Raw genomic sequence first — 14,654 nt, 5'->3', positions numbered from 1 at the left:
AGGAAAGACAAAAATGTATGGGAAGATCAAGGAAAAGAAATTAAAAAGGGAAGGGATGAAATTTGGAATTAGCCTATCATGTTGAAATCTGTCACAAAATTTCACTTCAAAGAGGTATTACACCACTGTTGTCGCAACTTTGGGGCAGTGGCACGTAGCTAGCTGGTATCAAGGGGAGTACAACATGACCCATTTGCCAAAATTTTATATTTAAAAAAAAATCCGATGTGCAAATTTTGGTTCTCAGATGAGAAGAATGACAACCATTAAAAGCATGCAGCTGACGTGGTGCAAAACAAACACAAAGAACCCCAAATGCTCAATGTTGATAAATATCATCAACCAGTAGTAAGATGAAGAATCTGAATTAAACTTGACAAAAATTATTCCTACAACACAGGGGCTGTGGAACAGTTTTGAAAGTGGGGGGGGGGGGGGGGGAGGGGGCTGACAATGCAAAAAATCACAATCAGATGGTATTTTTTACATTTGTGTACATGGTTTTGGGAAAAAGTAGGGGTGGGGGCTGAAACCCAGCCCAGCCCCCCCCCCCTTTCTATATGGCCCCTGTATACTTGACTCAATCAATTAGGGACGCACCATTAGATACCCAGGGGGGAGGGGGCTGAAAATTAGGGTTGATGCAAAAAAAAATCCTTTCTTCTTTGAGCAAAGTTTTTTTTTCCTTACTCCATTGAGAAAAGTTTTTTTTTTTGCTCTGATGGTGAGTCAAGTTTTTTTCTTTATTTGTGTGTGTGTATTTGAGTTTTGTCAGACGTGTATTTGCTCATATAGCAAGTCAAGTTTTTTTGGGGAAAACTTCTAGCCCCCCTTAGATATCTAATAGTGCGTCCCTAGCCAATAAATTATTTTGTTGACAGTCTAGCTGCCTGTAACATTGATACTCCTCATCACATCTCATATTGCTGCTAAGACTCCTCAACCCATCTATCATTCGGTTCCAACTAGTCATCACGTCTTATCTGGTTTACAGTCCTTTTAATGAATTCACAAAATGATACTCTCCTCTCTCATCTATCCCAGAAGTTTCATTATCATCATTACCATCATCATCATCATCATTACCACCACCACCACCATCATCATCATCACCATCATCATCATCATCATAATAATAACAATGATGAAAAAAAAGTGATGATAATATTAATACAGGCTTGTATAGCGCACGTATCCACCTTGCTAGGTGCTCAAGGCGCTCCTATAATAATAATAATAGTAATAATAATAAGTATTTTGGACTACTTCAAGGGGGATCCACACTTTACAAGCTTTGCTTTTTAGTGGACCCCCCATTTCCATTTATGCTCAATATTATACTGTTTATTATACTGTAAGAATGCTCGCATGTAAAATTGTATTTGATTTGTATTACTTTATATTACTTTGTATTATGTTTTGAATGGAAATGAAATAAAGAATTGATAATTGAATTTTTGTAAATGTACCATCAATTTGTCTTAAACCCGAGTAATTGGTTTGTTTCTTTGCTTTGACTTTGTTCATGTATGGCTATTATCTTATTATATTCTAGTGGAAAGCAAATTTCTTTGTAATTATCATGTTGTGAAGACAAAATATTTTTGGGACTAGCCACAGGGTGAATCGTAAACCTTGTTATAGACGGACGTTTCAGATGCAGATACAGGGAATGGGGGTGTGGAAGGTGTGGCAAACCACATAAAAATTGCAAAATTGAAAATTACAAATTACCTTAATTTGTGAGTGATGACCCTTTTTTTTCTTTGCTTGTCATATTTTCCAGGAGACCAAACACACTTCATTTGTGAGTGATTACCCTTTTTTTCTTCATTTTTTGTTGCTTGTAATAGTTTTGTAACAAAATGCACCCCCTTTAGAAAAGTCCTGGATCTGTGTCTTTTTCTATCTAAAATTCAATATTTTTCCCCATGGATGTCTCTCCCATATTCTTATTTATCTAAAAGTGTTACCAATATCCAAGACTCAGGACTGTAAAATGTATAAAAGCTCATAATTTAGATTATTTATTTCAATATGGTCATTCAAATTGACCAACAACTGAATCTCCAGTAACATGGAGAAGTTACAGTGTAAATCACAGGTGTTCATGATCACTGATAACCTTTTAAAACTTACGTTACCAATAAGCTTAGTTGTAAACAAACATTTCTTCAATGTCAACTACAGCCATAGCAAGAAGGCTCTAAGGATAATATGTAATAGCTAAAACAAGATATGATTGCCCAAAGTTGATGAATAGGCCCATGCCAATCCTTTAGGAACAAAAATCTTGTACATTACTGAGCTTGAATATATAAACAGCCAAAAAATGGTAGAAGAAATTTGTAATTAACCAAGATGTAATTGCTAGAGGGTATTCATTTGTCTCGCAATCTACTATGGTCAACGAGGAAATTCGTGATCATTCTTGCAAAAAGTGTTCACTAGCTTTCTAGGAAATTTGTTATCACTCTCGCAAAAAGTGTTCACTAGCTTACAAGTTCACGAGCTGTATTTGAATTACTGAACCACATGTAGCATGAACAGACGATATCTCTGCTTAGTAGACTTATCAAGCTCGTATGGCCCAAGGTATGCAAACTATATATCAAATGAAGTTTATTCATGAAGTTTCATTGCAACTGTGTGTTACAGTTTACACTCACATAACTGATTTAATACATAATTTATTCTTATTTGGACCGTTAAATTCATAAGGATTGTTGTCTCATGTGTAGCAATCTTAATAGATGATGCTATAGCATGCTAATACAGCATCTACTGTTTATTTCAAACTTAATCATTCAGCAAACCAATAATTCATCACAGATGTGATTATGATATCAAGAACATCACAATAATATATTTTTTAACTAGCTCAGAACACAAAGTAAATTCCTTTCAAAACGAAATGGGACAGTATAACTTTTTAACATGTAAGAGGTATGGCATGTGATAACTTGGCAGAAGAATTCTAAAACTTATTAATAAACTTCTGGGTAAGAACTAAAAATATAATTAATGGCCTTATGCAAAGAAATGGTTGGACATCATATGCCATTACCATGGCAACATATTTCCTGACACACTCAAATAACTTGTCTTGCACTCTTCACTCCAAGACCTATGTGTGTACCAAATCTCATGAGCATTATGAGCATGAGCATTATTCCTTTTAGTCAAACATGAAAAAGAGGTATCAAATTCTGCTTTGAGGTATTTTCAGTCCTTAGAATCACTAATTTATCAAAATATTTTATACAAAATAAATGACCAATATAAAAGAGTAACAGTATACTCCTACCAATGGTGCAATAATATTTGGTTTGACTTGAAGATAAAGTGGTCTAATTATTCTTAGTGATAGAAGTGTTAAATTCATTTAGCCACAGGAGGACTTGGATGAATCCCAAACATTTGTTTAATTGTTTTCAGCATAGATAACCATGGTCTGACCATGCACAGTGGGACAGGGGTGAGCAAAGTGCACCAAAACTGGTTTTGGGTCATGCAACAAGTTTTGTTTTAATAAGATATCCCAGGCAATGTCCCCATGAAATAGTACCCCACTTTTTCAACTTTACTGGAAAATGACTCATTACAGATACATCACATGTTAATGATTTAATGTATTTCAAACTAAAGGTGCCTTTTGATGAATGATTATTCTATGTGATTAAGGAGATTAAAGAAAAAAATAATCACCCCTCTAGAAGTAATTTTGCACAAAACCACATGAAAATGGGGGTTCTAAGTCTTTTTTAACAGGCACTTTTTAAACAAATTTCTCTGGATTGTTGCGCACAAAATACCATGATGGTCTAAGCTATACCTCATGCTTTGTTACACCGATACCAAATTTAGCTGCGGCTACTTGCACTTTCCGAAGAAATAACAGATTTTTCATCCACATCATACATGTTCACCATGTTTATCATAAAAATCCTTCCAAAGTAGCATCAAGTGTACTACACGCATACCAAATGTATTATGATTTTGATAACTCTATCCTACCTGAAGATTTACTCTCTAAAATATCTAGAGCCATGAAGGATACTTTGTACAAATGCCTGCATAAGTGGAGAGAAAAGCCCTCGCAAACATGTGCCGTTTCTCAAGAAGTAAAGTGAGTGGTTTGATAGCAATATTCTTCCTGATGACATTGCAAGAGTTGATTCAAATGTGCCTTCCACGTCCCAACACACTACTGGCTACTGGGGCTCTTGACCTGCCAAGATCAGCAAACTTGCCACAGCGTCAGGATGCCTGAAAGATACACTCCAGATGAAGATTTACCAAGCATTGTAGAAACAAACATGTTGAAATGATCAGCAAAGAAAAATATGCCGTCATCCTGCAAACATTGCCTAGATTTATCTCCAGAATCATCTTGACCATACAGCATTTATCTAAATTGTATTAACTTTTAAATGTATAACCTTTTTAATGCATTTTACTATGTTTTTTACTATGTATTTAATTGTGCCGACACCGACTTGTAAACATGATTTTTCCAGCTCCTGCTGTTTTTTCATGTATGATTGTTAACATGTTTGATTATAAAAAAAGACAATTTTTTAATTGAATTGAATTGAATCAAGGATAAAAAAGCAATATGAAACATAGTGGAGGAGGATAACAAGCACGTGTTAATTTGTAAGCATGAATTTGATGATTCATCAAGTCAGAGTAAATTTAATCAACCGTTTTTCTACTCCAGAGAGAACGGATGATAGCTTGTAATGCACAACAGTCAACAGTGGTTCCTCTACAACTGAAAAGGGATGATCAGATACTGTGGGAGAATCCTGTCGACCTCTTTGCCTTAAAATTGCGAAAGACACTACATAGCTAATCCTAGAGGTGGATGCATAAAAAACGCAGGGAATTGATAGTTAAAAACTATGGATGTTGCTCTGGATACAACTAAAGATGTATAATAAAGATGGTTTGACTGAGATAGGCATGCTTCACATGTGCTCTCCAAATTCTTCCTGTTTTAACACTGTTATAGGTATTGTTATGCTTACATAGTAATACATTTGCTTAACTTTAAGCTCAGGAACCTACTAGATCATTAACATTTTGCTTGGATCAAAAGAACTTGTGTTTTTTGTGCATTTGTGGATTTTCATCTTTCAATCTTCATCTTCAATACACTGTTCATTGAGCATGGGCCGTACAACTAGAAGTGGAAAGAGTCCATCAGGGATATCACATCAGCAAGGTCAGCAAGGTCGCATTCCATCACCTAGGATTGATAAGGGGGTAAAAGAGAGGTTCCCAGACCACAAAACAGTAATGGTGTTTACATAAACCTTGAGGAAATCATGGATCAGCTAGACGGTGAGCAGATGGGGGCAGGAGGTAACCATGATGACATCTCCAACATAGTTAAAACTGCAGTGGAGGCAGCTCTTAAAGCTGCACTACCAACAATAGTGCAGGCTATTCGTGATGCTTGCATGACAAGCTTAAGGGACATTATCAATCCCTCTCTGCTGCGCATGCAGTTTAATCAGGATGAATTGCAGCAAGAACTGAAGAAAGAAAACTTGCGATTGCTCGGCCTCTCTCAGAGTGAGGAGACAGATGATGGCCTCATTGAAAAGGTATGTGGCATGGCCAAAGATGTTGGTGTTGAGATAAAGCCAGACGACATCTCAATGTGCTATCGACTGGGTAGGCAGCGCACAGACGGAAAACCCAGGCAAGCCATCGTCAGGTTTGTAACTAGGAGGAAGAGAGACAAACTTTTTGATGCTCGGTTCAAGCTCAAGGGAAAAGAACGCTACAAAGGACTTTTTATAAATGAAGATTTGACCACCCTACGCTATTCTGTGTTCATGGCTGCAAAGAAAGCTCCACGAGTAATAAGTGCATCAACTAGGCAAGGGACAATAATTTGCAAAATGGATGATGGTACCTTCAAAGCTATAAGAACCCCGGCTGATCTCTTTGAAGTTGGACGAAATCGGCTACAGAGATTTTAAGCTCCATATTGTAAATTAAATATGCAGTTGTTGCCAGGGACACTTCAAACTACTTACTTATGGAATCTGAAGACTCAAATTTTGTTTCTTCTTACACATTAAGCCCAGATTTAATTGATAATGTCCTAGGAAGACATATTGCAAATTAATTTAGTATGACTCACGTTAACATTAGATCACTGCAGAAAATTTTTGATGGATTATCCTTACTTTTGATAATTTGGATTCGAAGTTTGATATCATTGCTCTATCAGAGGTTTGGAATGTATCTAACAAAGCGTTACTTGGCTTAGCTGGATACAATCTTGAGGTTAAGTGTAGAACAGGTAATATGAGGGGAGGAGGAGTGGGAGCTTACATCAATTCATCTTTAAGATATGTTGTTCTTAATTTTGATGTGGCAAGTTCAGAAAGTCTTTGGCTTGAAATAAGCATCAAGACAAAAAGATTCATTATGGGCATAATATATCGTAGACCAAACACTGATATCAGTGAACTTGAAAATAGCTTGCTTGATGTTCTGTCAACTTTAAAGCTTGATAAGGTAAAGTGCATTTTGACTGGTGATTTAATATTGACTTTTTAAATGATCATCAAAATATCGAAAATTCAAAACTACTTTGCAATGTCTTGGTTTAAAACAACTTATTACAACTCCCACCAGTTACAAGACTAACTTCTTCCTTGATTGATCATATATACACAATTGTTAGTACTTTTAAAACTCATGCAGGTGTAATAGAAACAGATTCGTCAGATCATTTTCCTATATTTATAGTTTTTGAAAATTGCAACTTTTAAGGTAAACAAATGGGAAATGAGGGAATGACTTTCCGCAGTTATAAGAATTATGATCAAGCCAAGTTTCAGAGAGATTTAGCAGAAGTTATATGGGATATTATCTCTAGACAAAAAGATGTGAACAAAGCATGTCATGTTTTTAAAGTTGTTCAGTAAATATGTGATAAGCATGCACCGATGGTGTCACAATTATCTAATCAAAAGAAACACTCTGCCAAAAATCCATGGATTACTAAAGAAGCTGACTTGAATACAATCGCAGATGTGAAGGTCAATTGCGAACTCCATCTCAGCATAGTGGACCAGAAGGTCGATTCAACGTGCTCACCAATACAAAATCTTCCACGAGATGTACAGAAATATCTGCCATGCGACTCTAATACAGTTTAACAATCTGGTAGAATGTCTTGCTCTGATCCAAACACCTACATGTATAGCGTATTGCTTCTTTATAAAATGATCAGGTGCTTCAAGACTGCTTGCTAACTAAACCGAGATAAAGAAATGGCGTGGATCTTTGAATGAACACAAGAAAGTGATCCACACGAAAAAGCAAGTGATCAATGATTGCTTCAAGGAAGAGCTTGGAATCAAAGTGGGTGAACCTAAACAAGGTACAGGAAATACAATCAATGGGAACATGGCTAAGAGTTTTCAAGAATGTAAAAGCCTTTGCAGATATTTGTGGTTTGAATAAAGGGATAATAGTACGGATTAAAGAATGATTTGATGGCTTTAGTTTGCAAACTTCCATTGCTTACAACTTCGGAAAATACTATAGTGAGAGTCACTATAGTGAATTCTGGTATCCACTTACATACTCGAGATCACTGTACCCCAGGAATTAAAATACCTTCTTGTATTTTACTATTACCAATACTTGGTAGGGTGCCCTCTTTGATTGGGTGGTACTCCATGTCATTAACTGCATAGTTTGTACTCCGAGCAGACTTTTCTTGTTTTGTTGTTGTTGTGGTTTGCTTGTATACATGTACATTTTCATCGCTGGCATGACCTGAAAGAATTATTCTTCCTCTTTACAATGCTATCAAAATCATGAAATTTTACATTTAGAGCAGCAATGACGGAACTAAAAGAGGTGTTTTGGTCTGCACCCAGCTAATTAAATATGTGAAACCTCTCTAGTATTGAATATCACTGGAATAAATGAAGCTACTTTTTGAGGACCTGCCGACTGACTGAAAGAGATTGCTCATGCATACCAAATTTGACTGTACAAATGTGTGAATAATAGTTTTGGGTGCACTTTGGATCTATTCTGGCCCACTGTGGTCTGCAGGCACAGACCCTGATTGAAAATTTGATTAACAAAGTGGATCTTCACGCAAGACTAGCACATATCAAAGTTGCTGTTTAGGACCTACAGTACACACGTCATTGTAGGTTGATTAATCAGATCAGTTGACTTGAGTGAAGGATTTGCACATACACAGCAGACTAGATGGACAGCATAAAAACAGGAAGGCTTTACAAAATTTCTGATAAAATATTTCTACTCACCAGAGCTTATTTTCAACCCCTAATTTATATCTCACGCTCTCTAAGGGTGAATTAGCATCTAATTCAGAAGAAAAAAATGTGTTCAATGCTCTGTATTAAAGCATGAATGATGTTCAAGATGCCTTTTCAACAGGAGCTCAAGTCTGAATAACAAATATGTTTCCTGTAGAAACACATACTCATTTTGAATCACATTTGTGTCTGGATGTGCCTTTATGGAACACTGTCTTGATCAGTTCCACTCCTTCTGAATCACTAGTGTCCGAGTCGGAATCTTCGCTGCTATTTGAATATGACCCAATCCCTGGAAGAACTGCAATACACTGGACTCCTTGAACTTCACCAGGACTGTCCTTTGAACTTTGATCACTAGAGCTGTCGTCAGATGAAGAAGCTCCTGTTGCTTGAGAAGATCCATTATTCTTTGAGCTTGTGGCTGCAGGGCCTTCAGGGGATTTGGACTCATCTGTAGAAGTTGGCCTGGAAATGATACATAGATGTCTGTTTAAACTCAAGTAGTTTTGTTGATCCAAATGTATTTTTTTCAATTATATTTCAGTTTGACTTCATTCAGCTCTCACTTTTTTCAAGGGGGGGGGGGGGGGAATAAGTGGAAAACATAGAAAACTAAAATGAGATAGAACCTAGAGTATATATTCTATTTTAATATTACCAAATGACATAAAAGTAATTTTAATATTTACATTGATTTTTTTGGGGGGAATCATATGAGTAGGAGAAAAAAAATCATAATTTCACACAATTTCATTGAAAAATCATATGAAATACACAAAAAAAATGTAATGGTTAGATCTGTAATAAATTTGCTATATCTTGCACCATAATGAACAGATTCATGACAAATCTGGTGTGGAGGCATTCCATCATGCTCTACCAAAATCTGATCATGAAAACGCTGAACCCCTCCCCCTTCAAGACAAAGAAAAAAAAATTGATGACATCACATTTGGTTACTCTATTACTTTGATTGAGCAGTGTTATTACCTCTTTCTCTTGACTGCACCGGCTAGGAGACTTGCTTGACTTCTCTTGTTTCCTGTCTGTACTTTCCTCTCACCTGACTGGGACGCCTCTCTGCTTGTCACTGGTACTGTACTGTTCACAACTAAGTCGTATTTATATTTTAGTCAAGGTCTAAACTATCACTCTATGAATTACTAGCAACCTTGCAGCCCAATATGACATGTAAATTGTAACAAATTCCATTTATTCCTATTTCTTTAATAGTACATGTACAGTTCTTGTTAACTGAAAGAGATTTTTTTCATAGAAACATGTATAAAATAATGCATCTGATGATATTTTGACTACACGGGTAAATTATGTTGAAATCTTATTGAATTTACATTATTATATAACTTCATTGCTTTAGCTTTAATGACCCCTAAAAGGGTTTAAACATTTTGAGAAAAAAAATGTAACACTTATTAGACTGGATGTTCATGCAGCTATTACCATTGTGTCTCACAAGTATCAACTCTACTTTGCAATGTAAAGTCAACAATTTGATAAGCCAGCATGATGCAAAGGATATCTTGTATTCATTGATGATTTGCTTCTCTTCTGACATTCTCTGAGCCTGAACCTTCATCTGTCTTTCAGCAACTTCATTCAAGAATTTGGACTCCCCATCGTCAACTCCTCTTATCATGTTTTCTGAAAGAGGATATTAGTGAATAACAATTATTGGACAGCACATCAGGAATAATCATTGAGAGTTTTAATACATTCATTTGGATAACCTTAAAGGACAAGTCCACCCAGCCAAAAGTTGATTTGAATAAAAAGAGAAAAATCCAACGAGCATAACACTGAAAATTTCATCAAAATCGGATTTGAAATAAGAAAGTTATGACATATTTAAGTTATATGCACATCCTGGTCGGTATGCAAATGAGGGAACTGATGACATCACTCACTCACTTTTTCTTTTGTATTTTATTATTCGAAATATGAAATATTCTAATTTTCTGTGAAACAAAGTTTTATTTCTCACTTAACATGTGGAGTTACCATTGCTTAACATTATATGATTCAGTCAAATTGGTCCTTATTGTCAAATCTGTAAAAATTGAAATATTGTATAATTCAAACAATAAAAAACAAAAGAAATAGTGAGTATAGGACATCATCGATTCTCTCATATGCATGTGGGTAAATTGTGCATATAACTATTTTGTGAAAAATAAGCGAAATTTCAAAATGTCATAACTTTCTTATTTTACATCCGATTTTGATGAAATTTTCAGCATTATGCTTGTCTGATTTTTCTCTGTTGATTCAAAACAACTTTTTTCTGAGGTGGACTTGACCTTTAAGTTAATTATTAAAAAGTACATTCATGCAACTTGACTCGCTCTAATAAGCAAAATTTCAAAATGTCATAACTTCCTTATTTTACATCCGATTTTGATGAAATTTTCAGCATTATGCTTGTCTGATTTTTCTCTGTTGATTCAAAACAACTTTTTTCTGAGGTGGACTTGACCTTTAAGTTAATTATTAAAAAAGTACATTCATGCAACTTGACTCCTCTAACCCTAAAAAGACTGGGGCAGGGGGAGGGGGTTGAAACATCCCCCTCAATATTGTTTGTGATAAATCTGTAAAATGAAATGTTTGTGCCGTGTCATTTTAGGAGTTTTTTTATTCAAGTATCAAGCAACTTTTCAGACCAATTTTGCAACATCCGGGTACGCAGGTTCCGAAATGAAACGACTGAATCGTAAGATAAAATACCATTGCCGAAGTCATCTGATAAACTATCCCGTATTTTAGTTTGATGTGGCTTGATCATGTTTATGGATTGTGAGGATGAATCATTCATTTATATAATCGACTTTCCAACTAAAAATTTCATCCAGTATATCCAAATCAATATGTCAATGATAATGTAGCTTGTGACCTTCAATCTTGATACATAAATATATCTTATCATATCCCTGTCACTCTTATCTGCCTTATGCCTACAATTCGGTTTATGGTTCACCATGTGTAATATGAAGAAGGGAAAGGAAGTACAAGCAGAAAAATTGAAATGGAAAGACGAGAAAGGATGAAAAGAGGAAATTAGAAGACAGTCAACCTGCCCGAAACGCCGAGTAACCTCTTTTCACTTCATCCTGCTACAACTCAAACCATCGCTACTCAAGCCATATTCAGCTCATCTCATCTGGTTTACAGTCCTTTTCAGGACTTCACTCACTTTCAAGAAAAAGAATACTTCTAATTTCTTCTCTTCATCCTTTCTTGTCTTTCCATTTCAATTTTTCTACCTGTACTTCCTTTCCCTTCTTCATATTACACATGGTGAACCGTAAACCTTCTCCACAATATAAACTCCACCATGCAAACCTACAAAGATCATTCAACATTGTCTTCATCGTTAGCATTCAATAACGAAGAAATATGTTAATTTATCCAGAATAAATTCCACAGTAAATCATTAACTATGCAGTGGATGACCTATAAAAATGCAATGAATTGTCAATACTTACTAAATTTGAACTGCTCATCATATTCTGACTGCTTCTTGTCTTTCTGCTCTTGGAGTTTTTCAAAAAGCGAGCGAGGGTCATACTCCTCTTCTGGACACTCTATGAAAAGATACAAGAAGGAAAAATTCTATGATGTGGCAAAATCTTATTGATTCTTATCAACACGCAATATATTTTTTCGGACCACTGACTCTATCTTCTCTGTCAAAATCTGTCAATAAAATGACATTACTTGATTTCAATGAATAGCCTAGTATAGATGTCTGAAATCGTCAAATCCACATTGTCACTTTATTAGATGGACATTAAGGTCTGTTTTTAGAAAGATAAAAAGATATACAGGTTTTATAAAATTATGAATGAAAAAGAAAGTATATTACAAAATAAAACTTTCTAAATTGGTGGGTGCAAGTGCACCATCTGCCCCCCCCAAAAAAAAAAGAAGAAATAAGCCAGAACAATATACCTGTACATGTAAGATAATTGGAAATGTCAAAAAATGATTCAAACCTTCTGGTTGGTCTGCAGTACGAACTTTATCCCACTCTTCTTGTCGACGTTGTCGCTGCTCAGACAGCTCCTTCTCAGAAACAAATGTTTTGACATTTGAACTTGCCATTATCTGAAAAGATAAAAGAAATAACAAGGCAATTTAAGGGAATCAGTTGTTAATTCATTTTACCTTGATAATCAAGATCTCTTGAATCGTTCTTTTTCACTCAATTTTGAAAAAAAATTACTAGGTAATAAGCCTGTATAGTCTATCAACCCCAGTTTTCTTCTCTTCAAATCCACTCTGTCACTTAGAGACAGTTGGCTATCTGCTCAATTACACTGTACTATTTCAACTCAAAACTCAAATACTAAGCAAAAAAAGAAGATTAAGATTCTAGATCTTAATGTTTGTTTTTTATGCTGTTTATGGGTTTCGGTAGTGTACACATGCTGGAGTCAAAAAGAATGATAAGATATTAGTGTGCTGAAAACTCTAGTGTGGTTGAATTTGGTGTATTGACATTAAGGTACGCCACCTATCGGTTGCAGCGGACAGGCTGAAATTCGCAATGGCTCATGGAAAAAGTCGACATCTGTTGCGTGCACTAGTGCATTTATATAATAATAATATACTACGTTTATTGACCCTAAATTACATTTGCTCGCGTCCGTAACGTTGGGGAAGTACAAATAAGAAACAAGATGGCGGCGTAAACATCGGGCAAGTCTCTTCCGTCTTTTCACAATATTTTTTCATTTTTTTGATGAATTCTTGTTTTAAAAATAACAACGAGAGCGTAGAAATGTCGGAAATGAAGTTTTATCCCATGTACATGATTTAGAGCTAGATCTTTTACTTTTAGAAGGAAAGTAGAAATCTCGGGGGCGAAAGTTTCAGGGTTTTTTGCGGTACACGCAGATCATGAATAGGGAGGACTGCCTGGCTTCATTTAGAGTGAGCCTACGTTAGTAAATGGTTTTTACTCTCAAGAAGCCGCCTGGCTAGCCATGCCATGGCATGAATCAAGACAAGAAGCAAGGCTATCTGCGAGCTCTGATCCGCCGAAGAATAAGGCGAATCCGGTGGAGCTCCTCGCGGCTCGCGCTCGCCGGCCTCCGGAGGCGGAGTCCTCGGGCTCGATTCTCCATCTTTCGGGCCTCGGGCATTACGGGGAGCATTATCATGATTATGCGCCGAGTGTATGGCGTCCGGAGCGCAGAAGTTGATGAACCATGGCTTCCTGAACACTTACCAAGACGTTCACTTTGAATTGATCCTAAATGTAATTATATTTTCTATTCCCCTCATTCTCAGTCTTCTTCTTTCGTTAGAACTTTGATTAGCCTCTGATTGGTCTTCATAAGATCGCATATCGATCGATGACGAACGAGCTCTAGTACTGTGTAACTAAACCTCCAATTTGAAAAGAAAAACATCTTACTCTGTAAAATTTATTTATAAGGCACATCAGTGGCGGATCGGATCTAGCTTTTAATTGCTAAGAGGGGGTTTGACAAGTTGGTTTGAGCTGCGAGGTAAAGCGTCCTACCCCCTCCGTAGATCCGCCACTGTAGATTGATAATAATTCAGAGTAGATATTCAATCCCCAGTAAAACTGACTTAAATTATTTTTTCTGCCCTATTCAAACTATCGCATTATTTTCATAAATAAATAAATAAATAGATAAATAAATAAATAAATAATAAAGAAGTAAATAAATAAGTAAATTATAAAGTAAATAAATAAGTAAGCAAGTAAATTAATGAATAAATAAATAAATGCATACATACATAAATAGATAAATAAATAAATGCATTTTATTTCAAGCCATATAAAGGCATCTTTCACTTTCGGCATATTTGGTTGTGGAAGAAGAAATTCAATGTTTTCCTTTTCAACTATTTCATCTTTCGTCAATCATTTTCAGCTTAATTGCCGGCATTCGACAGTGAACATGTGAGTGTTCCCCTTCCCCCCTTCTCTCTCTCTTCTCCACCTGTCTCTCTTTCGATCTCTCTTAAGTTGTGTTTAGCTCTTTCCATCTTAAGTCCTTTCTCTATATTTCCCCCCTCTCTGTCGTACGTCCATGCGTATCTTCCCAAAACTTTCTTTCCTGTGTTTTCCCTTCAATGCACCATGGCGTAGAGCTATGATTTTTTTTACTTTCATGTATTTTGTCCTGTTGATTTAACATTCTATGTCTGTGATCCTGAACAAGAGGCGTATGTAACTAGATAATTACTGCGAACGCCAAGCGCGAGCAGAAATTTTTAATAAACGTTCTGGCCTGATCGAAAGGGACCTGTGAAGACGTTACATTT

The 14,654-nt window shown here is 35.9% G+C and overlaps 1 protein-coding gene across 1 annotated transcript; it reads right to left on the bottom strand.

The window, feature by feature from the left end:
• Window positions 1-2,004: 2,004 nt before the first annotated feature.
• LOC129254142 (PSME3-interacting protein-like) lies at window positions 2,005-13,735 on the bottom strand. The gene is made up of 6 exons (XM_054892599.2): window positions 13,585-13,735; window positions 12,347-12,458; window positions 11,837-11,935; window positions 9,874-9,995; window positions 9,324-9,451; window positions 2,005-8,798 (listed from the first exon to the last, which is right to left on the bottom strand). Exons 2-6 carry the CDS (start codon window positions 12,453-12,455, stop codon window positions 8,498-8,500), a joined length of 759 nt encoding a protein of 252 aa, XP_054748574.2. The 5' UTR covers window positions 12,456-12,458; window positions 13,585-13,735; the 3' UTR covers window positions 2,005-8,497.
• Window positions 13,736-14,654: the final 919 nt, after the last annotated feature.

The sequence above is a fragment of the Lytechinus pictus genome, chromosome 2, assembly GCF_037042905.1.
Source record: "Lytechinus pictus isolate F3 Inbred chromosome 2, Lp3.0, whole genome shotgun sequence".
Taxonomy (NCBI): domain Eukaryota; kingdom Metazoa; phylum Echinodermata; class Echinoidea; order Temnopleuroida; family Toxopneustidae; genus Lytechinus; species Lytechinus pictus.
This window is presented reverse-complemented; position numbering and strand designations above follow the sequence as displayed.